At 38.6% G+C, this 23,978-nt stretch overlaps 1 protein-coding gene across 8 annotated transcripts in view; it reads left to right on the forward strand.

Annotated features, from left to right (window-relative positions):
- Positions 1-23,978, forward strand: part of CEP70 (centrosomal protein 70) — an 87,510-nt gene that overhangs the window by 58,779 nt on the left and 4,753 nt on the right. For 5 of the 8 annotated variants that reach the window (XM_061420522.1, XM_061420533.1, XM_061420540.1 and 2 more), the window contains 7 exons: positions 4,743-4,848; positions 15,132-15,302; positions 17,237-17,383; positions 17,547-17,715; positions 18,069-18,183; positions 19,456-19,535; positions 21,866-23,928. In XM_061420522.1, coding sequence (XP_061276506.1) covers positions 4,743-4,848; positions 15,132-15,302; positions 17,237-17,383; positions 17,547-17,715; positions 18,069-18,183; positions 19,456-19,535; positions 21,866-21,927 — 850 coding nt within the window. In that variant the 3' untranslated portion in view covers positions 21,928-23,928. Of the gene's footprint in view, positions 1-4,742; positions 4,849-15,131; positions 15,303-17,236; positions 17,384-17,546; positions 17,716-18,068; positions 18,184-19,455; positions 19,536-20,385; positions 21,013-21,492; positions 23,929-23,978 lie in introns of those variants that run through there. The other 3 variants (XM_061420498.1, XM_061420513.1, XM_061420550.1) reach the window with 3 other exon arrangements.

The raw sequence follows: 23,978 nt of genomic DNA on the forward strand, positions 1-23,978 counted from the left end.
TTTGTTAGAAGAAAATAAAATCAGAATCTTATCACCCATGTGTTGAGCTGGCAGAAGTTGAGGTGGTCAGAATAAGCCAAGCAAATTAATCATCAAGGCTTTATTCAGTTACTTCAATAATATAAACAAGAGGCCAAAGAGAGAAGGGCTGGCTTCTTGGTACCCCATTTTTCCCCATGAAATGGCACCCAGCAAGTGTCAGTCGGTGACATGGTGCACAGATGACTCCTGTGGCTTCATAGGCTAGGGAAAGGGCAGGATATGGAAACATACCTGAGTCACAGTGAAAAAAGTATTGCATGAGAGTCACCATGAGATTATGAAAAGGCTTCAGCAGACACAGTTAAAAGCTATAAAGTGTCTGCACGTGAAAACTTAGGGGAATGGCTATTGAAAACAGGAGATATCAGTGTTTTTAAGTTGGAAGGGCAGTTTTCTGGATTTCCCAGACTCCACAGAGAAACATAGCTATTGCTGCGGTTTATGTGAAATGAGTATCTGCTAAGTATGTGAAGAATTCCTTAGCCATTTTAGGGGATTTTTATGGTCTTCAGGTTCTGCTCACCACTCTGTAGACTACAAAACAATCCTGGAATATTTCTAAGTGCAGCATAGTCTGCTCAAACACAGGTTTCTAAAACACCAATTAAGTCAAATGCAATTGGAAAGTAAGGCAGTAATTAGATTAACATAGTAGTTACATTGTTTTCATGTGGTTTTTTTCCCCCATGGTAAAGGAGACTAGTATAGACTTTGGAAAGGGGAAAGCTTTGCTAGTATGTAGGCACCTGCCCGGGAGAAGGCAATGGCACCCCACTCCAGTACTCTTGCCTGGAAAACCCCATGGACAGAGGAGCCTGGTAGACTGCAGTCCATGGGGTCACTAGGAGTCGGACACGACTGAGCGACTTCACTTTGACTTTTCACTTCCATGCATTGGAGAAGGAAATGGCAACCCACTCCAGTGTTCTTGCCTGGAGAATCCCAGGGATGGGGGAGCCTTGTGGGCTTCCGTCTATGGGGTCACACAGAGTCGGACACGACTGATGTGACTTAGCATAGCATAGCATAGGCACCTGCCCTTTCAGCTCTGTTTTAAGAAAATTTAAAATAAGAACCTGTACCCAAGGTTCCCTCCCTGACCCCTAGCATTAGACAGACTGGAGGCTGAAGACAAGTTGTACTTCTTTCCCCACCTGTTTTAACCTTGGCTTCTTTGGCCAGGAGCTCACCTTCCATCTTCATAATCTTGGCATCCTCAAGCCAACATTTCTGTTCTGTTGGCTATGGATTTTGTAATGTTGGAGACAACCTCAAGACATACTTGAGCTGTTTAACTTATCTTGAGGCACCAATTATTTTTTGTTAGTTGTCTAGTTACATAGTTACATCAGTTTTTAAATACTCTGATTTCTAACACTTAACTTTTCTCCTGACTGCTGTTATTTTCACATGTGTGGTTTTGCCTAATACAAAGGTTTTCAGAAGTATTATGCTATGGCAAATATTTACTGTGAGACTAGCTGAACCAAAGGTCAGTTTCCCATAAGTTCCTAGATTTTACTAGTCCTTAACTTCTGTAAATATAGAAAAACAGTAGGGTTAAATATATTAATTAATACATGTGAAGTGCTTCGAAGAGTACCTTCAGAGAGAAGGTTCTCAATAAATACTAATTATTATCACCACCAGGCTCCCAAATATGTTGTCATTGTTATTAAATTAAGGGTATCTCTCAATTTACTTAGTTAATTGAATCACATTTCATTTCCCAGAGTGACTGTAGCTAGTACATTCAATGACATGTTTAGGTTATTGTCCTGGCAGCTAAAATGTTGTATGTCCATAGTATAATGTTAATCACACTTGTAAACACTTTGTTGAGAAGTTAAACTTTTTCACCTGAATGCAAGGTTAATATGTAAATTCAGATATGTCCGTTTACTTGTAGTCCTCCTAGACTGTTGGCTTTTCTATGCTACTTTTGTTTTCTAGACAGTATGCTTTTGGCACTGCTTTTAGGCAAAACTGTCAAGTATATTAATATGGTAAAGAGATGAGAAGTCAAATGGAAACTATACAAAAAAGATCTTAATGATCTGTATAACCACAGTGGTGTGATTACTCACCTACAGCCAAACATCCTGGAGTGTGAAGTCAAGTGGGCCTTAGGAAGCATTACTACGAACAAAGGAAGTGGAGGGGATGGAATTCCAGCTGAGTTATTTCGAATCTTAAAAGATGATGCTGTGAAAGTGCTGCACTCAGTATGCCAGCAAATTTGGAAAACTCAGCAGTGGCCACAGGACTGGAAAAGGTCAGTTTTCATTCCAGTCCCAAAGAAGGGCAATGCCAAAGAATGTTCAAACTACTGCACAACTCTGCTCATTTCACAACGTAGCAAGGTAATACTCAAAATCCTTCAAGCTAGGCTTGAACAGTATGTGAACTGAGAACTTCCAGATGAACAAGCTGGATTTAGATAAGACAGAGGAACTGGAGATCAAATTGCCAACATCCATTGGATTACTGAAAAAGCAGAAGAGTTCCAGAAAAACATATACTTCTGCTTTATCGACTATACCAAAGCCTTTGACTGTACGGATCACAACAAACTGTGGAAAATTCTTAAAGAGAGTGGAATACACACCTTACCTGCCTCCGGAGAAACCTATAGGCAGGTCAAGAAACAACAGTTAGAAGCCGACATGAAACAGACTGGTTTCAAACTGGGAAAGGAATATGTCAGGGCTGTATATTGTCACCCTGCTTATATAACTTATATGCAGAGTACATCATGTGAAATGCTGGACTGGATGAAGCTAAAGCTGGAATCAGGATTGCCAGGAGAAATATCAATAACCTCAGGTATGCAGATGACACTACCCTAATGACAAAAAGTGAAGAGGAACTTAAGAGCCTCTTGATGAAGATGACAGAGGAGAGTGAAAAAGCTGGCTTAAAACCCAGCATTAAAAACATGAAGATCATGGCATTCGGTCCCATCACTCCATGGCAAATAGATGGAGGAGAAATGGAAACAGTGACAGATTTTATTTTCTTGGGCTCCAAAATCACTGCCAACGGTGACTTCAACCATGAAATTAAGATGCTTGTTCCATGGAAGAAAAGCTATGACCAACCTAGACAATGTATTAAAAAGCAGAGACATCACTTTGCTGACAAAGGGCTGTCCAGTCAAAGCTATGCTTTTTCCAGTAGTCATGTATGGATGTGAGAGTTGGACCATAAAGAAGGCTAAATGCCAAAAAATTGATGCTTTTGAACTGTGGTGCTGGAGGAGACTCTTGAGAGCCCCTTGGACTGCAAGGAGATCCAACCAGTCAATCTTAAAGGAAATCAGTCCTGAATATTTATTGGAAGGACTGAAGCTGAAGCTCCAATACTTTGGCCAGCTGACATGAAGAGCCGACTCATTAGAAAAGACCCTGATGCTGGGAAAGATTGAAGGCAGGAGGAGAAGGGGATGGCAGAAGATGAGATGGTAGGGTGGCATCACTAATTCAGTGGACATGAGTATGAGCAAACTCCAGGAGCTTGTGAAGGACAGGGAAGCATGGCATGCTACAGTTCATGGGGTCACAAAGAATCAGACACAGCTGAGCAAGTGAACAACAAAACAAGTGAAAAATAGATTGGGAGGTCTTTGTGTCTACTAGAGGAAAGAGGTTGACTTTTTATCTAGAGTTAATTCTGTTTATTTTGTTTTGGACATATGTCCTCCAGAGAGCACAGAAAAACAGTTGAGTGAATATCAAGGGGAATACATGTGAGTGGAGGAGGTAATTGTAGTATGGTAATAAGAGATGACATTAAGAAAGGAGTCAGGAGGAATATTGGATTAGGACTGACAGCATGAAGTTCAAATGCTAACACATGGAGATTAGATTTAGTTCACAAAGCAAAAAACAGTGGGAAAGCTATTGTTTTTTAGTAGGAAAATATTTTACGAACAGCAATTCAAGCTTATTGATGAGTCATGGAATCAGTTTAATAGGTCACAGTTCCACAGGAAACTGATAGGCATACTCAGATTTAAGATGTTTAATTTGAAGTGGGTTTAATAAGGGACTTTTTTCTAAGGTAGGTGGTGGGGGAGAAATGTCTACTACACCTGACTTTTAGAGCTCTTTGGATATCTCTAAGTGGATACACTCATATGTTTTTAGGTTTTTGGACAGAGACTCCCCTAGAGTTCTGGTAGCCACCTGGGACAATGGTCTCTGAGTTTTCATGCCTTCTTGATTAGCAGGTTTCACTGTTGTCTTCTCTTTGGCACCAGTGGAATATGAAGGAAGGACCAAGCTGTCTAGTTGTTGCTGTTGCAGTGCCCAAACTTTGCCCTGCCCACTGTTTATTGATGCCATTACAATATCAAACTTGGAGCACCTTGGAAGTTGTTTTCATTCTTTATTGTAGTTCTTTCCTATTCTGTTCTTTGTAAGTGTCGGGGAATGGTTATAACTTCATCAGTCTGATTCCTGTTGTTTTCAGGGATTCCTTCTATATTGTATCTATTGAAAAGGTCTTTTCGTTTTCTGGTGACAATATAGCTTAAATTAAAAATGTATATATGATTATATGCATGTGTATGCATGCACATACACATATGTAAAATGACAGAGTTAACGGGAGGGTAGCTGGATCATTGGCTTATTTTGTTATCTTAATCCGCTGTTTAATAAAACTTATGTATTCTCTTGGTTTTTTTTCCCCCTTAGATTACAGAATATTATCAGTCAAAAAAAAGCTGAGGACAAAGAGGGAAAAGATGAGCCCAGCAAAGATAACCAGCAGCAGGCTCTGATTGACCAGAGATACTTCCAGGTATTGCTGACAAAAAGACTGGTGTTTACAGTGAACCTTGGTTAAGAATCACAGTATGATAAATTATCAGTTAGTAAGGAATACTTGTATCCTTTATTTGCATGTGCTTAGCGTGTTTTGTCTTGCCATGACATACCTAATTGCTAGAAGTTGGTACCTTGACTTAGAATTGTCCCTTGAAAAGAGACTTTGGCCTAGTTCAAAGTAGAGCAGCAAAAACCTGACAAGATTTTAATAGATACCATAATCCTTTTCTTTACTCTCCCTGCTTAAGCCATTTCTCTTGTTTCCTTTTTTATCTTTTTGTTTTTGCTGTTGTTGATACTATTATTATATAAGTAAATCTACTTCTTAAGGTCCTTGTTATACTTTTTTAAAATTTGTATGTTTTGTCCACCTGAAACTTAATTTTCTTTGTGGTATAATATAGTGATCCAACCTTGCTTGATGTATAGACCATCTATTATTGAGCAAATGAGCAGTTAAGCCTGGTAGTTTACTGACTGAGCTGGGCCTGCATTCATATTTTATTGGTCCCTTACAGGTCTTTTTTAACTTTGAATTAATTACTAGATTTTTTAATTAAGAAATTTTATTTAAGTCCTTATTTCTAGTTTCTCTTAAAAAGTCAAAGGATCTGGCAACAAATTCCTGCATAGTGGTTACCAGTGCAGAATTCAGCCTTGCCCCTGTCATGCCTGGCTGTGTGCTCCTCAGTTAGCCACAGTCCCATGCCATCCTTGCTTCACTTATTTGTGCTCTTCCTCGGCTTCTACAAGCATTTGAGTTTGCAGTTTCTTGTAGACCATTCTTTCTCTACTTTATTGAAATTGAAATGTTTACCATATTCCCTTAGATGCATAGATTTATTTCTAGACTCTGTAGTGTCTCATTTCTATACTAATTTCTGTAGTTTTATAGTCAGCTTTGATACCTTTTGGGGTATTCTTTTAAATTTTTTTCTTGAATATATTTTTAGCACATTTGTTCTATATGAGCAATGTCAACTCAAAAACAGATCCCACTGAGATGAGCTGAGATTGATTTATCTTTTTAGATTAATATTTGGAAAAATAACACATTTATAGTTTTGAATCATCTCACTCAGAAATATGTCTCTAATTTTATTTGGGTCTTCCTTTGTACCTTTTAATAAAGTTTTGTATCTTTTTAAGTTTAGCTCTTGCATATTTTTTGTTCTATTTCCTAGGTTATCTAGTTATCTTACAACTTTTATTGCTATTATTAATTGGAGCCCTTTTTCCATTACATTTTTAATTAATTGTTGCTGGTTCTTTGTCCATCTCTGTGTTGATATTATGTCCAGGCACCTTTGTGAAAACTGGGGGGGTTTTTTTTGTAGTATAATTGTTTCCCAATGTTGCATTACTTTCTGCTGTACAATGAAAGGAATCAGCTATATATATATACATACATCCCTTCCCTCTTGGACCGCCCTCCTACCACCACCACCCCCCGCCGCCACCCCACCCATCTAGGTAATCACAGAACACCAAGCTGAGAAAATATGGCAAAATGTTAACAGTTATTAAATCTCAGTTTATATGGGTATTTGTGACTGGGCCACAGGGTGTCCTCATGTTTGGTCAAACATTATTCTGGATTTGTCTGAGAATACTTATGAGTGAAAGGAGAAAATCTTTTTTCTCTGTGGTTTGCTTAAACTGTCAAAGCCAATAATATACCTTCACTGTTATACCTCGGGAATATATCAGCCCTCCATGTTTATATACCTCAGGGTATATCAGCCCCTATGTTATAATTTAGTTCACAGGGATCTTGATCACTTTCCTTTCTATAAGATATTACACTGGCCCATTACATTGATGACAGTATGCTGATTAGACCTACCGAGCAAGACGTAGCAAATTATTGGTATTTGCATGTTAAAGGATGGGAAATAAATCTAACAAAAATGCAGGAACTTTCTACCGTAGTGAAACTTCTAGGGCTCAAGTGGTGTGGGCATGTCAAAATATCGTGTCTAAGGTAAAGGATAAGTTGTTCCTCGGGCCCCTCTAACAACCAAAAATGTGGCACAGCACCCAGCGTGTCTCTGCATTTTGGAGGTAGCATATTCCTCCTGTGATGTGTTCTTCCCACCCCATTTACTGAGTGATCTGAAAAGGTGCTTGTTTTGAGTGTGGCTCAGAACAAGAGAAGGCTCTGCATTGGTCCAGGCTGCTGTGCGAGCTGCTCTGCCATTTGGGCCACAGGACCCTGGAGGTCCATGGTGGCTTAGACTGTCCTGGCAGACAGCGGTGCTGCTTGCAGCCCTTGGTGGCCCCTGTAGGTGAGTCGCAAGTCAGATCCTTAGAGCTTTGGAGAAAAAGTCCTGTCATCCTTTGCAAATAACTACGTTCCTCTTAAGAAATAGCTCTTGGCCTTTTACTGGGTCTGAGTAGAGACTGAAGACTTAACAGTGGGCAACCAACTTACCATGTAACCTGAAATACCCATCATGAACTGCGTGTTATTTGACCCACCAGCCATAAAGTTGGGTGAGCACAGCAGCACTCCATCATTGAATGAAGGTGGTACATATGAAATTGGGCCTGAGCAGACCCTAAAGGCACAATAAATTACATGAAGAAGTGGCCCAAATGCCCACGGTTTCCCATTCTTGCTGCACCACTTTCTCTCTCCCTGCCTACACCTATGGCTTCAAGGGGAGTTCCTTATGATCAGTCAACACAAGAAGAGACTTAGGCCTGGTTTGCAGATGGCTTTGCATGATATGTAGGCACCACATTAAAGTACACAGCTACAGCACTACAGCTCCTATCTGGGGCATCCCTGAAGGAAAGTAGTGAAGGGAAATCCTCCCACTGGGCAGAACGATGAGCAGTGTACTACTGCACCACAAGGAAGGAAAGGAAGAGTGTGTCTAGAATACAAGAGCTCCCTTAGGGCATCTCTAGGTGTTGCCGTGCCTTGTTATAAAGGTCAGTGGAAAACTCCAACAGCCTGGTCCAGACCCTTCAGAAATGAAGATTTGAATTACACCAGCAAGTAAAGAACCAGGAGCATCTGAGGTGCTTGTTGAAGGCAGATGTAATAAATAATAGGTAATGGAAGAAAGTAGTGATAAATACCAGCTGTGACCATATGATGACAACAGAAGTGAGGATTATAATTGTCATGTGTATTGCTTCCTTCTTTTGTTATGAATATGTTCATATATTTATGTGTGTGCTGGGGACCAGCCCCAGCTGATCCAGGGTATTCGAAGGAGAGATGGCCTAGGCGACTATTTATATGCTAATTAGAGATATAAAGAATGATAGAATGAGGATAGCTCAGTAGGAAAATTCAGTGGAGAAAAGAGGCTGAGTAGCTTGGTTTACGCGGGAGACCAATAAAACTTCAAGACAAGAAGTTTGCACCACTTACGTAGGCCGCAGGCGCCCTCTCAAATAGCGGAAGGTTCCTCACCCTAGACACCTTCTCGAGTGGGTCTTAGAAGCCCAGGCATAATTAGTAAGCGTGGTGGGTTCCGCGCTCCAGATGGAGACTCAGCTGGAAGTTAAAGGGAAGAATGACATGGGGAGACCAAACGTTGATGAACAAGGCCCCTAGCTTTATTTTTAACAGGGGCTTTTATACCCTAAGTTACACATCGAGGATAATAGGGGATGCAAAGTCAGCAGTCTTTGATTCTTATCAAAAACCAAGGTTTCTTTCCTGCAAATTTATCGTATACAAATGGTTTAGGTGATTTACATCATCTTCTGGCCAGAAGGCCTACTAACATTTTATGACTCTTGACAAGGACTTATCAACAAAGACTTATTTTCTCTAAGAGTAATTATTTTAAGGTTTGGCGCCATCTTCCAAAGATAAAATTGCATTCCTATAGGGCGGATGTGTAATGGGTTTACAACAAAGGAAAGAATTTATTACCTTAAGGGTCTAAAGTTACTAACACCAAGGCCACTACTTATTTTTTCTATATACCAACTATTAATTAATACATATTCAAGGATACAATTTAGGGGATGTGAAAACTTGGCAACAAACATTGACTCATCAATGAAATCCTTTACTAGTTTATTCTGACAGTTTCTAACTCTCTGAGAGGCTCTAAGCTATTTGAATATATTAAGCTTCCCGTGCCTCTTGAGGCTAGGAGACTGTAAACAATCGTATGCATAGCTGCAGGAGTCCGGGTAAACTTGTCAGGCGAGTTAGAGAGCCATCTGAGGGGTTTGGATTTAAACACTCCTAATTGCCCAGGAACTTTATTAATTGGAGGTGTAAGTTAACTCTTTGACAGAGAGAGAGCGAGATGGTGGTAGGGGACAACCCCCAGTAAAGTCAGAGGTGAGAGCACAAAGCAATAAAATAGGCAGACTATGGTTTTTTGGGGGAAAATGCTCGAGAATATCCAGGCGGACTCCTGAGGCTCGATCCCGCCTTTGCGTATGCTGAGCCTCCTTCCTCATGACCTTTGTCACGAGTGGAATGCCTCACCGGCTCCCAGCATGTATGTATGTATATATTTATGTTTTTCTGTGTATATATTTGTAAATACACACATGGCAAAGGTTTTTTTTTTCCTCTTGCTCTTTTTCTCTTACATAATGATTTTATGTCATATTTGAGTATCCAGCAAATTTGGAAAACTCAGCAGTGGCCGCAGAACTGGGAAAGGTCAGTTTTCATTCCAATCCCAAAGAAAGGCAATGCCAAAGAATGCTCAAATTACTGCACAATTGCACTCCTCTCACGTGCTAGCAAAGTAATGCTCAAAATTCTCCAAGCCAGGCTTCAGCAATACATGAACCATGAACTTCCAGATGTTCAAGCTGGATTTAGAAAAGGCAGAGGAACCAGAGATCAAATTGCCAACATCTGTTGGATCATCAAAAGCAAGAGAGTTCCAGAAAAACATCTACTACTGCTTTATTGACTATGCGAAAGCCTTTGACTGTGTGGATCACAACAAATTGAAAAATTCTTTAAGAGATGGAAATACTAGACCACCTGACCTGCCTCCTGAGAAACCTGTATGCAGGTCAAGAAGCAACAGTTAGAACTGGACATGGAACAACAGACTAGTTCCAAATCGGGAAAGGAGTACGTTAAGGCTGTATATTGTCACCCTGCTTATTTAACTTATATGCAGAGTACATCATGTGAAATGCTGGACTGGATGAAGCACAAGCTGGAATCAAGATTGCCAGGAGAAATATCAATAACCTCAGATACGCAGATGACACCACACTTACTTTAAAAACAATGATATAGGATTTCCCTGGTGGTGCAGTGGTTAAGAATCCACCTGCCAATGCAGGGGACACAGGTTCAATTCCTGGTCCAGGAAGAACTAAAAAGCGAAGAACTAAAGAGCCTCTTGATGAAAGTGAAAGAGGAGAGTGAAAAAGTTGGCTTAAAGCTCAACATTCAGAAAACTAAGATCATGGTATCCGGTCCCATCACTTCATGGGGAAACAGTGGCAGCCTTTATTTTCTTGGGCTCCAAAATCACTGCAGATAGTGACTGCAGCCATGAAATTAAAAGACACGTGTTCCTTGGAAGAAAAGCTATGACCAATATAGATAGTATATTAAAAAGTAGAGACATTACTTTGCCGACAAAGGTCCAGCTAGTCAAAGGTATGGTTTTTCTGATAGTCATGTATGGATGTGAGCGTTGGAGTATAAAGAAAGCTGAGTGCCGAAGAACTGATGCTTTTGAACTGTGGTGTTGGAGAAGACTCTTGAAAGTCCCTTAAACTGCTAGGAGATCCAACCAGTCAATCCTAAAGGAAATCAGTCCTGAATATTCATTGGAAGGACTGACACTGAAGCTGAAACTCCAATACTTTGGCCACCTGATGTGAAGAACTGACTCATTTGAAGAGATCCTGATTCTGGGGAAGACTGAAAGCAGGAGGAGAAGGGGACAATGGAGGATGAGATGGTTGGATGGCATCACCAACTCGATGGACATGAGTTTGAGTAAACTCTGGGAGTTGGTGATGGACAGGGAAGCCTAGCGTGCTTGCTGCAGTCCATGGGGTGGCAAAGAGTCAGACATGACTAAGTGACTGAACTGAACTGAATTTTATATCATAGTTTTTTTAATTGTTACGTATTTATTTATTTTTTACTGTGCTGTGTCTTTGTTGATGCGCCCATGCTTTCTCTAGTTGCAGTGAGTTGGGGGGCTACTCTCTAGTTGTGATAAATGGGCTTCTCGTTGTGGTGGCTTCTCTTGTTGTGGAGCACAGGCTCTAGGTGTGAGGGCTTCAGTAGTTGCACCACACAGGTTCCAGAGCACAGGCTCGGTAGTTGTGGCACGTGGACTTAGTTGCACCATGGCATTAGGAATCTTCCTGGACCAGGAATTGAACCTGTGTCCCCTGCATTGGCAGGTGGATTCTTAACCACTGCACCACCAGGGAAGTCCTATATCATTGTTTTTAAATTACAGGATATCAAGGAGAAGGATATCAAGTTATCAGGATATCAATGAACAATGCAGAGAAATAGAAGAAAATGACAGAAGGGGAAAGACTAGAGATCTCTTCAAGAAAATTGGAGATATCACAGGAACATTTCATGGACAGATGGGCACAATAAAGGATAGAAACAATAAAGACCTAATAGAAGCAAAAGCAATGCAAGAATACACAGAAGAACTTTACAAAAAAGATCTTTATGACCCAGATAATCATGATGGTGTGTTCACTCACTCAGAGCCAGACATCCTGGAGTGTGAAGTCAAGTGGACCTTAGGAAGCACTGCTGCCAGTAAAGCTAGTGGAGGTGATGGTATTCCACCAGAGCTATTTAAAATCCTAAATGATGATGCTATTAAAGTGTTGCACTCAAAATGTCAGCAAATTCGGAAAACTCAGCAGTGGCCACAGGACTAGAAAAGGTCAGTCTTCATCCTGGTTACCAAGAAGGGCAGTCCTAAAGAATGTTCAAACCACCGGACAGTTGCACTCACTTCCCATGCTAATCAGGTTATGCTCAAAATCTTTCAAGCTAGGCTTCAGCAGTACGTGAACTGACAACTTCCAAATGTACAAGCTGGGTTTAGAAAACACATCAAGGAAAGAGTAATCATCACTTTAGGACTTCACCTCCTTTTCTGGCAAAGGGGTTTTAGTGCATCTTTGATATACAGTGTATACAGCATAATTGTATCATGTTAGGTAATCAATGATCTTGTTTGTTATTGTGTGTATTTGGAGATTAAGTATGGTTCAAGGCAAACCTGATAGCTCAGCTGGTAAAGAATCCACCTGCAATGCAGGAGACCCTGGTTTGATTCCTGGGTCGGGAAGATCCACTGGAGAAGGGATAGGCTACCCACTCAAGTTTTCTTGAGCTTCTTTGTGGCTCAGCTGCTGGTAAAGAATCTGCCTGCAATGTGGGAGACCTGGGTTCAATCTCTGGGTTGGGAAGATCCCCTGGAGAAGGGAAAGACTACCCACTCCAGTATTCTGGCCTGGAGAATTCCATGGACTATACAGTCGCAAAGAGTCGGACACGACTGAGCAACTTTCAGTTCACTTCAAGACAAACCTGGTGGCTCAGATGGTAAAAGAATCTGCCAGTGATGTGGGAGACCGGGTTCAATCCCTGGGTTGGGAAGATACCCTGGAGAAGGGAATGGCTACCCACTGCAGTATTCTTGCGTGGAGAATTCCATGAACACAGGAGCCTGGTGGGCAACAGTCTATGGAGTCTCAAAGAGTTAGACATGACTGAGTGCCTAAAGCAAAGTGTATGGGTGTCAAATTGACAAGGGGTGAACTTGTGATGGTTAATTTTATGTGTCAACTTGACTAGGCTAGAGGGTGCCCAGATAATCTGGTCAGATATTGTCCTAGGTATGTCTATAGGGTGTTTCTGGGTGAAATTAACATTTGAAATGGTAGACTGGGACAAAGTGGATTGCCTTCTCTACAGTGGGTGAGTCTCATCAAATCAGTTGAAGGCCTGAGTAGAACAAAGGCTGAGGGAACAAAAAGGAAGAGGGAACTTTCTGCCTGCCTGACTGCCTTTGAGCTGAGACATCAATTTTTTTGTTTTTTTTTTTCTGCCTTCAAATGTTGAACTGAAACATTGGCTCTTCCTGGGTCTCAAGCCTGTGGGAATTCAGACTGGAACTGTTTCATGGGCTCTTCTGGGTCTCCAGCATTGCTAACTGTAGATCTCAGGATTTATCAGCTCCTATAATAGAGTGAATCAGTTCTTTATAATTAATAAACACACGTACATATGCACACAAAAGTACACATCCTGTTCATTCTGTTTCTGGTGAACCCTGACTATATAAATAGTATTTATTGTTCATAGTCTCTTTATTTTCATTTAAGGAAATTTCATCAAAAATTTCTTGATGAAAAATTGGGAGAAAAATTATTTAAATCTCCATCAAAATTTCAGTCTCTCATCCAGTTCAAAATTTCTGCTTTATGCTTACTTTATTTTGTGCCTGCCCTGTACTTCTCCAAATAAGCAGTGTGGCAAGGGATTGTGATCTGTTTCATTATTTCATTGCTCCTCTTCTCTCCTAGTCCTCTGATGTATCTGGCTTCTTCCACGTTGGCAGTGAGGGTGGATGTTGAGTGAGAATAGAAAGCAAAAGAGTAGAATCTTTCTTGACTGGTGCTGGCGTAATCTAGCACTGGTGCCCTTTGTGTGGCTGATGACCAAATACTGCCCCTTTTTCTCTATCATAGAATGTGTGTGTGTGTCTTTTTTTCCAACTGACCTCTTATGAATCCTTCTCCTTCTCTTGTTCAGCTGACACTCCCTTAAAGGCCTCCAGCTATATGTACTTTTTTTTTTTTTTTCCATGAAAGCAAAGCTTGACTGTCTTCCAAAGTATCCTTGGTCACAGGGTATATTCTTACCTACCATAAAGTAAAAAGGCAAACTTCTCTTGTTGCTGCTTCCTCTCCTTATTCTAGTCCATCTTTGTCTTTTTCATTTTATTTTTGCTGTGTAAGCAACCCTCCTAAAACTTAATGACTTAAAATAACAACCCTTTTAGTATTACTGTGCTTGAACAGCTGAGCAGTTCTCAGCTGGGCTCCTTCATGCACCTGCTATCAGATACAAGTCAGCTAGGTGGCTCTGGAGTTGAATGGATATCAGGGTGATTGGGTTGACTGGGTCATGTGTCTTTTATCATTCACCATTTAGCTTGGGCTCTTCCACAGGGCATCATCATCATCATCATCTTAGTCGCTCAGTAGTGTCCAATTCTTTGCTACCCCATGGACTGTAGCCTGCCATGCTCCTCTGTCCAAGGGGCTTCCCTGGTAGCTCAGAGGGTAAAGCGTCTGCCTGCAATGTGGGAGACCTGGGTTTGATCCCCAGGTCAGGAAGATCCCCTGGAGGTGGAAATGGCAACCCACTCCAGTACTCTTGCCTGGAAAATTCCACAGATGGAGGAACCTGTTAGGCTACAGTCTATGGGGTTGCAAAGAGTCACACACGACTGAGCAACTTCACTTCCACAGGGCAGAAGAGCTCAATAGGAGAGAGCAGAAATAATCAAGGCCCCTTGAGTCTTGGGCTCCAAACTGGCACACCATTATTTCCTTTTCTGTCTGCCAGAGCAAGGCCCAAGGTTGCCCCTAGATTCACGGAGTAGAAAATAGACTGTACTTCTTGATGGGAGAACCTGCAGTGTCATATTGCAAAGACAAGAGCACAAAGACAAAAATTGCAGTAATTTTTGCAAACAATCTGTAAGGTATGGATACACACTGCTAGCCATATATGTAATCCTCCTTGGTTCACCATCACCCTCATGGAATGGGGTTGTGCTATGACCTTGTGGAGATCAGCTCCCTGCTCTCCCTGTTCTGCTGCCCTTCTTAATTTTTGGTGTGAGGGAGAGGGAGAATAAAGACTGTATTCCTGTGCTCATTAGTAATTTAATGAAGGGGAATTATTTTTTCCATTAAAATGGTATTCAAAGTAGAGTTTAAATGTAATAGAATCAAAACATTGAAATGTACGTTCTAAGCCAAACAACAACTACTTGTAAATAAACATCAGAAATAAAATTCTCAGAAGACCTGTAGCTTTCTATGGGGAAAGAAGAAAACAGTTATTTTTCACTCATTCTGTACAGCCCTTTGAAAGATACTTGTCTTGGTGATTCCTGTCCAATGAATCTCTAACTCAGAAAATGGTGTTGCATTGATACATAAGCACTCTAACATAGATCACTCTGATAGGACTGTGATAAACTTTTCAACTAAAAATGCCATGTTTTTTAAAAGGTATTGAGTAGCATCAATTCAATTATTCACAATCCAAGAGCTCCAGTAATAATATATAAACAGAGCAAAGGAACAGCCCAACATTTTAATAGAGATCTTGTTCAAGATTGTGGATTTGAGCATCTTGTTCCTATAATAGAGATGTGGGCAGATCAACTGGCTTCCTTAAAGGTATGTGGTTGAATACTCTTTACATGCTTTGAAAATGTATCAGAGTCTGTGGGCTTTATATACTTTTATTCTCAAAGTTTTATATTTAGTGTGCTTTTACCATAGTTTTTTTCTTTATAAATTGTACCTTACTGATGAAATGTTGGTTAATGAAAGTGTCATTGTGTTGTGATTTCCTGACTTTTTCAAATTCTGGTGATACTAATTGTTTAGTACATTTATTTGACACTGAATGTGCTGCCTTGAATTGCTAATTTTAAAAAAACTATCAAAATGTTATACTCTTCCTCTTTCTTACCAAATGCTGCTGCTGCTGCTAAGTCACTTCAGTCGTGTCCAACTCTGTGCGACCCAATAGAGGGCAGCCCACCAGGCTCCCCGTCCCTGGGATTCTCTAGCCAAGAGTACTGGGGTGGGGTGCCATTGCCTTCTCTGTCTTACCAAATGAAAGGTTAACAATACTAATATGTGAGGTCTAGGTGTTAATTGTGTTTGTGCTTAGTCACTCAGTCGTGTCCAACTCTGCAACCCCATGGTCTGTAGCCCACCAGGCTCCTCTGTCCATGGGGATTCTCTAGACAAGAGTACTAGAGTGGGTTGCATGCCTTCCTCCAGGGCATCTTCCCAACCCAGGGATCGAACCCAGGTCTCCCGCATCTAGGTGTTAATTAGTGAGTGTTAAATAAGTGGAGGACTAAAATAAGAAGTTGAGAAAAATAAGAACTTCCTGTGTTTCCTTCTGTATTCTAGAGTTGCATTGTCTAATACATTAACCACTCACCTACATGTAGATTTTGATCACTTGAAATATGATAGTCGCAACTGAAATGTGCTGCAAGTATAAAATTACACACCAGATTTAGTAGAAATAGTATGGAGATGATTAAAAGATAATTAAAATAGATGATCTGTTGATACTATTTTGGATATATTGGGTTAAATATATTTAAATTGTCACTTATTTCTTTTTACTTTTTTAACATAGCTACTAGATAATATTACTGTGACACACATTACATTTCTTTTGCATGACATTGATGTTTTAAAGGGCCAAGCACCAAGCACTGTGCTATGCACATAGTTGATGCCCAGTAAATATTTGTTTATTGATCGACCAGTCTTAGACTTCTAAACTTACAGGATCCCAGCTCCTTGTGCACAGTTTTAAATAGATTAGGACAACATATTTAGGCCAGGAAAACAAGTAGACTGTCATGAAAATTAAGTAGAATTACTTTTTAGGCATCTTTTCGAATTAAATTTTTTCTTGGAGCTACATACATGGATGAATATTGAAAATATCCTAAATGAAAGAAACCTGTCGCAAAAAGTCACATATTGTATGATTCTGTTTTTTAATGAAATGCTCATTAGTATAGTATAGGCAAATCTATAGAAAAAGAAAATAAGATTAGTGGTTACCCAAAGCCTGGGAGCGAGAGAAAATAGGGAAGAAGGGTTTCTTTTTGGCATGATGAAAATATTCTAGAATTAAGATAATTGTGATGATTGCACATCTCTGTAAATAAGACTACTGAATTACACACTTAAAGAGGATGAATTTTATGGTATGTGAATTACATCTCAATAAATCTGTTATTTAAAAAATCAAGGGCAAAATAGAAACAACAAGCTTATTTTTTATTCATCGATAATTCAAAATAATTACTTAAATAATAGCGTACATTACTAATAAATAACATACAATTACTTTAAACATCCAGATTCCAGATAATCAGTATATGTATAATCTTTTTTGTAAGGCCTGAAGAAAATGAATTTAACAGGCTCTTTCTAAACAGGTAATGGTATTTTTAAAAAAATACTGATGATTAATATTTGTATTACGTCTGCTTGGATAATTATATTTTATTAACATGATTATGAAAACTTAAAAAACTGCATAATAGCATATTATTTGTTTTGTTATGAAGGATTTATATAAGTCCTTGAAAATACTGTCTACAGAACTGGTGCCTTGGCATAATTTAAAGAAGCAGGATGAAAATGAAGGTGTCAGAGTTGAAGATCTGTTGTTTATAGTGGATACCATGTTAGAAGAAGTTGAAAATAAGGCAAAGGTAATACTACCCAGTACTTACATAGATATTCACATTTTAATGTGAAATTAATGATATGGATACAGATATTCTACTATAACTCTTTCTCTTTTTAAAGTTTTTATTAAAGATTCAGAATAATTTTAAGATGTGAACTTTATTTTTCTTCCTCTCTTTTGGGCAGGACAGCAATATGCCAGACTTCCACATTTTGCGAGCTATTGTTTCTCACTTCCAAAAATTATTTGATGTTCCTTCTTTAACTGGAGTCTATCCTCGAATGAATGAAGTTTATACTAGGCTTGGAGAATTGAACAATGCTGTGAGAAACCTCCAAGAACTCTTAGAACTAGGTAATGACTCATTTTCATTTTTGGCCTCCCACTTAATAATGATTATTAATAAATCTGACTCTTTGTGATCCCATGGACTATAACCCACCAGGCTCCTCTGTCTATGGAATCCTCCAGGCAAGAATACTGGAGTGGGTAGCCATTCCCTTCTCCAGGGGATCTTCCCGACTCAGGGATTGAACCTGGGTCTTCTGCATTGCAGGCCGATTCTTTACTGTCTGAGCCATCAGGGAGGCCCCATTAATAAATGAACAAAAAGTAGGTGAAAAATTGAGGGTAACAGAAACATAGCATTTGATTTAATGATTTTGAAAATTCCCTTAAAATATTCTCCTTTTATTTCTCTTTTGCAGATAGTTCATCCTCATTGTGTGTGCTGGTGAGCACAGTTGGAAAATTGTGTAGGCTGATTAATGAAGATGTGAATGAAAAGATTATGCAGGTATTAGGACCTGAAGACCTTCAAAGGTATTTATTTTAAAAAGGTTGCAAAGTATTGTCCAGAATGTTTGGAGTGGTAAAACTAAAGATTTTCAAAACTTCATAAGTTATTTACCTTTCCTGTTTGGAATAGCATTTTTAAAAATAATCTCACACCTTAGGGATGGAGAGAATATCAAATATTTTCAAGATAAAAGTAGATTCTGGGGTCTGAGTCAGGACTCTAGCATTTTTGCTATAAGCTTATTCCCAAGGGAGATTATAATTGGAGAAAATCAAACTTTGTCAGCAACTTCATGTTAATTCAGAATATATACGTAAGTCCAATTTTTAGTAGATTACCATAGATCACTGAATAATCACTAAGAGTATGTGCATTATTTGATAAGATATTGCTGCTGCTACTGCTAAGTCACGTCAGTCGTGTCCGACTGTGTGACCCCACAGACGGCAGCCCACCAGGCTCCCCCGTCCCTGGGATTCTTCAGGCAAGAACACTGGAGTGGGTTGCCATTTCCTTTTCCAATGCATGAAAGTGAAAAGTGAAAGTGAAGTCGTTCAGTCGTGTCCTACTCTTAGAGACCCCATGGACCGCAGCCTACCAGGCTCCTCCATCCATGGGGTTCTCCAGGCAAGAGTACTGGAGTGGGTTGCCATTGCCTTCTCCAGATAAGATATTAAGGATTTCTTTTTTAAAGCTAGGCATCTCCAACATAAAACCTAATTTTTTTTTTTAATGTTAAAACATTATAGCTGTATTCTTCCTCCCTCCTCCCTCAGATTTTATACTGCAACATAAGGAAAGTATATGTTCCATATGTTCTGCAAGTTTTCCAAGAGGAACCCTAACCTAATCTGACACTTGAGGTTTCTGATACTTGATGATTTTAAAAGGAACGTATGTCTCACTATTGGTATTTTTCTCCCTCCCAGTTTTACAGATTACTGATACTTATTCTTAATGTTTAATATAATACAGGATATGAAAATCAATTATTTTTGGAAAACATGGTCTCTTAAGACTCCTCAAGCTAAATGGAAAGTTCCCATGTTAGAAATGTTAGATAAATTTAACCTTAGAACAGATGATTATACTGCTAGTAGATTTTTTTTTTGTTTTAGAAAAGTATTACTAGATGAACAAAACGCTCAGAAGGAAAGATTGCAGTAAATAATCATTAAATTTGTATTTAAATTAGCAGGACAGTTTCTTTTTGTTTTGAAATGTTCTTTGTCCATTCAGATGTAAGAATCCTAAGTCAGAAATTCAGTATAAATTGTGCTTTTTTTTTTTTTAAGCATTATCCACAAATTGGAAGAACATGAGGAATTTTTCCCAGCATTTCAGGCATTTACTAATGATCTACTCAAAATCTTAGGTAAGATTTTTGTCGGAGGTGGTTAAATATTGAGTCTTAGGCTGTCATTGGGGTTGAGGAAAGAGTGTTTAGTCACTGTATTAGTATTTTTACCTAGAGTGGTAGAAAGTGTCTGGAAACCACTAGTAGTAGTGAAAACAAACTTCTGACTTGCAGTTAAAGTTGGTTGGGGCTAATCTACAGAACAGAGAAGGACATATTCTTTAAGGAGCTGAACCTTTGTTTTAGGACTTTAAAATGAGAAATGACATTATTCTGGCTAGGCCCACTCCAACCCTGACTGTCATTGGCTAATGAGAAATGTCTGTAGAATTTATGATCTTGATAGGTGTGTTTTTAATTTTTCTTCTTCCTCCTCCTCCTCTTCTTTTCTTTTTTTAAAAAAAGATAGTTCCTACCTACTCTTTTCTTAAAATTTAATTTCCTCAGATGATGAAAAATAATATAACGTAAACATCTGTAGAAAGGAGATGAATTTATAAGTTTGTGGAAGGGAAGAGATACATTTACACTCTTGGTCAGATTGAGGGCTTTAAGGGAAAAAAAATGTAATTACGAATCATAGCCAAAATAAAAACCCACATCTTTTACTTTAAGTGTGATTTATGGCTATAAAAATATTATGATTATGATTATGGCTATAAAAATAATTAATCTTACCATTAAGAACACTTTTTAGGGAATTCCTGGTGGTCCACTGGCTAGGAAAGATTCCCTAAACCCAACAAAACAAAATCACTTTTTAAAAATGTTACAGTGATTTATTTACTTCATTAATTCACTATGATTAATGAATTTTTTTTCTGTGTAGCTCATTTGAAGTTGAAAGTTTTTGTTTTGTTTTTTAAAGAATGACTCTGACATAGGAAATTAAATTAGAAGAGGAGATAAGGTTTGGCAGAAGATAAAGCAATGAGTAAGTTAAAATTTGGTAAGAAGATGAGTAAATGAAAGGCATATCTGACTGGAGTATATAGCCTAGTTGAACATAAATTTTGTGGCCAATTTTATGTAGACTGGAAGCAACGGAGACAGTGAATGTACTTTATTCATGCTCATATATTTGAAAAGATCATGGCAAGGGAAGACATAATTTGAAAGTTTAACTTGAGATATGAAAATGTAGAAATGTATTTATTGCCTTGTATCTCAAAGAGCTTTGTTTCCTGTAATATGATTTTACTTGCTTTGAGATAGCGATTAACAGTGTTTCTTGTCATTAACAAACATTTTACTAGGTGTGCTATTAACACTTATCTCATAATCCTTGTATAGAAACTTCTTCTCAGATATAATACTCAACATGGTTCATGTGGGACCATTTGCTTCAATATACATTGTTCATGTGCTGTTCAGTCACAGTTGAAATTCTGGAGTAAATATTAACATTTCAGAAATTAAATCTGTTTTGGCAAACATGACTATTTTTATTATTACTAGATGCGAGGTGGCTTAGTGATAAAGAATCCACCTGTTAGTGCTGGAGACGTGGGTTTGATCCCTGGGTCAGAAAGATCCCCTGGAGAAGGAAATGGCACCCCACTCCAGTATTCTTGCCTGGGAAATCCCATGGACAGAGGAGCCTTGAGGGCTACAGTCCATGGGGTCGCAGAGTCAGACACAGCTTAGCAACTAAACAACAAACAACAACAACAGATGTCATATTACACATCTAGAACTACAGAGTGGATTACTGAATATCAGGTAATGGAGAAGGACTTTCTTTTTTCTCGTGTAAGTGGTGTGATTAGTTGAGAAAATTCTCATATCAACCAAGGTCCTTCTCTGTGAGGTTTATTTATAAGGCAGATTTCTCTTCTAGGGAGAAAACAGGTGTGATTTTAGAATGCAGGTCATGGAATAACTTGATCTTTGTACCTTACTTACTACAGTGTAATTCTCAGCTGTAGATTTGCTCGTATTCTTTTCCTTTCTTTTATCATCTGTGTTCCTACAGAAGAGATCCCTAAGTCCTTAGATGGAGGCCCAGGAAAGAGAAAGGGCCTCTCCTAGGGATTTCACCATGTAAGCTCACCCATATATTAGAAAGAGGCAGTAACATAATGTTATAAATATGGTGAGTAGTATCTGTTGTTAAGAGCACACTGCTAATGAGATTAATATCAGAGTCAGAAGATGCTTTTGTAGGTAGCTTTTACAAACAAATGTCCTGTGAATCAGTGATACACTTTTAGAGAAAAATTTCATGTGCTTGAAAGCACTAGTGATGTTGCCTTTGTGTTTGAGGTTTGCCTTTGCCCAGAGTTATCATTTCATCTGAGCCTAACACTAGATGAAGCTACTGTTTTATTATTGTTTTTCTGTTACAGAAATTGATGACTTGGATGCCATTGTACCTGCAGTAAGGAAATTAAAAATACTTTCATACTGAAAACAAATCATTTTTACTGTGTAAATTGCATTCTTAACATCCTAAGTATTTTGTAGGATTGATCTTACTCTGAGACATGGGTTATAAAATGTATTTACCTCAAAATTTACCCCCTTCTTTCTATTGAGGCCTCCATCTGTATAGTTTTTATTGACTTTGAGATTCTTTTATAGAAAACAATTGCTAAGTTTAATTAATTAACTTTAGATCCTTGAATAATTCTTAAGCAGTTCTTGAGTACTTGAAATTTAAGATTGTTTTAAAGTACAGTGTGTGAATAAGAGAGAAACTCAGGGAGAGATAATGCAAGTACTAGAAAGGTTGCATTTAAGTTCAGAGTTTACTGACCTTTTTGGTTCTAGGAACAAGGAATGTCAATGTCTGTCTTTTTTTTTTTTTTTAAATGTCTGTCTTTAGTCCAGCCAGCAGGAAGCTATTGCTTTCCTGGCAAGGAAATGGCACATTCTATTAAGATATCCCTCATGACACTTGTACTTTCAGAGCAGAAAGAACAAAAGGAAGAAGGAAAAAAAATTTTCCTATGAGGGTAGAAAAGAATTATGAGGTACAATAGATGAGTAGGTCTAAGTCTCTCCTTTAAAAAAGTGTCTTTTTTACTATCTTCATGTGATGTACCTTTTATAAGGGCATGAAATCTTAAATAAAATTTTGTAAAGAATCTCCAAATGATATTTTACATGTTTCAATGTCATTCTCCCAAATCTTCCCACCCTCTCCCTCTCCCACAGAGTCCATAAGACTGTTCTATATATCAGTGTCTCTTTTGCTGTCTCGTACACAGGGTTATTGTTACCATCTTTCTAAATTCCATATATATGCATTAGTATACTGTATTTATGTTTTTCCTTTTGGCTTACTTCACTCTGTATAATAGGCTCCAGTTTCATCCACCTCATTAGAACTGATTCAAATGTATTCTTTTTCATGGCTGAGTAATACTCCATTGTGTATATGTACCACAGCTTTCTTATCCATTCATTTTGATATTTGGCAAAACTAATACAATTATGTAAAATTTAAAAATAAAATAAAATAAAAAAAAAATCTCCAAATGTAAGTGTTCTCAGTGACTTATTTGTATTCCTCATAATGAGTCATATTCTCTTACTAGTCTGAGGCTTCCTTGGGCAACTGGTTCACCCTTGCTGCATTTTTTGTAAGAGTAGCTTTCTTGCCACTTTCTACATATTCTCTGTTATTCATTCTGATTTTCTTAAAGGATAACTGTTCTGCTTCACATCTGTGAGTACAGGTCACTTTGGGTTGCTGCTGCTCCCTTACTCCCTACCCTGACTTTTATAACTTCTCAGCTATTCTTGTTCATTGTCATATAGAATATTGTAAAGACTTCCAGGAAGCAGCATAGTGGAATGCAGAGAATAAATGTCAAAATATAAGCACCTAGATCCTTAGTGTGGTGACCATAGAGATTAGAAGTTAAGGTAATATCTTAGGTTTTTTTAGATTTAAAATTCTTTGTTTGCCTGCAATTATATTTCTTAACACTAGCCCGCAATTTGTGAAAGAACTTGTGTCTTTGAGGGTTGAGTAGAAAAAGTATTTGGATATTCAGTAATATAAATGCTCTTAGTTAATTAGATTACTCCAAGAAATTGTTGTGAGCCAGTTTGGAAATCCAGTGACTTTTGAAAGGAAGAAATATAATTTTTTTAATTGCAGCATAGTTGATTTACAATTGTGTTAGTTTCTGGTGTAAAATGATTCAGTTTTGTGTGTGTGTGTGTGTGTATCACATTTTCTTTTTCATGTTCTTTCCCATTATGGTTTATTATGGGCTTCCCTGGTAGCTCAGATGGTAAAGAATCTGCCTGCAGTGTGGGAGACCTGGGTTTGATCTCTGGATTGGGAGGATTCCCTGGAGGAGGGCATGGCAACCCACTCCAGTATTCTTGCCTGGAGAATCCACCAGGACAAAGAAGCCTGGAAGACTACAATTCATGGGGTTGCAAAGAGTTGGACGTGAGTGTTTACAATTATAATAGTTTATTTTATTGTAAAAGTTTATGTAA

The sequence above is a fragment of the Bos javanicus genome, chromosome 1 (assembly GCF_032452875.1).
Source record: "Bos javanicus breed banteng chromosome 1, ARS-OSU_banteng_1.0, whole genome shotgun sequence".
In the NCBI taxonomy this organism is placed as follows: domain Eukaryota; kingdom Metazoa; phylum Chordata; class Mammalia; order Artiodactyla; family Bovidae; genus Bos; species Bos javanicus.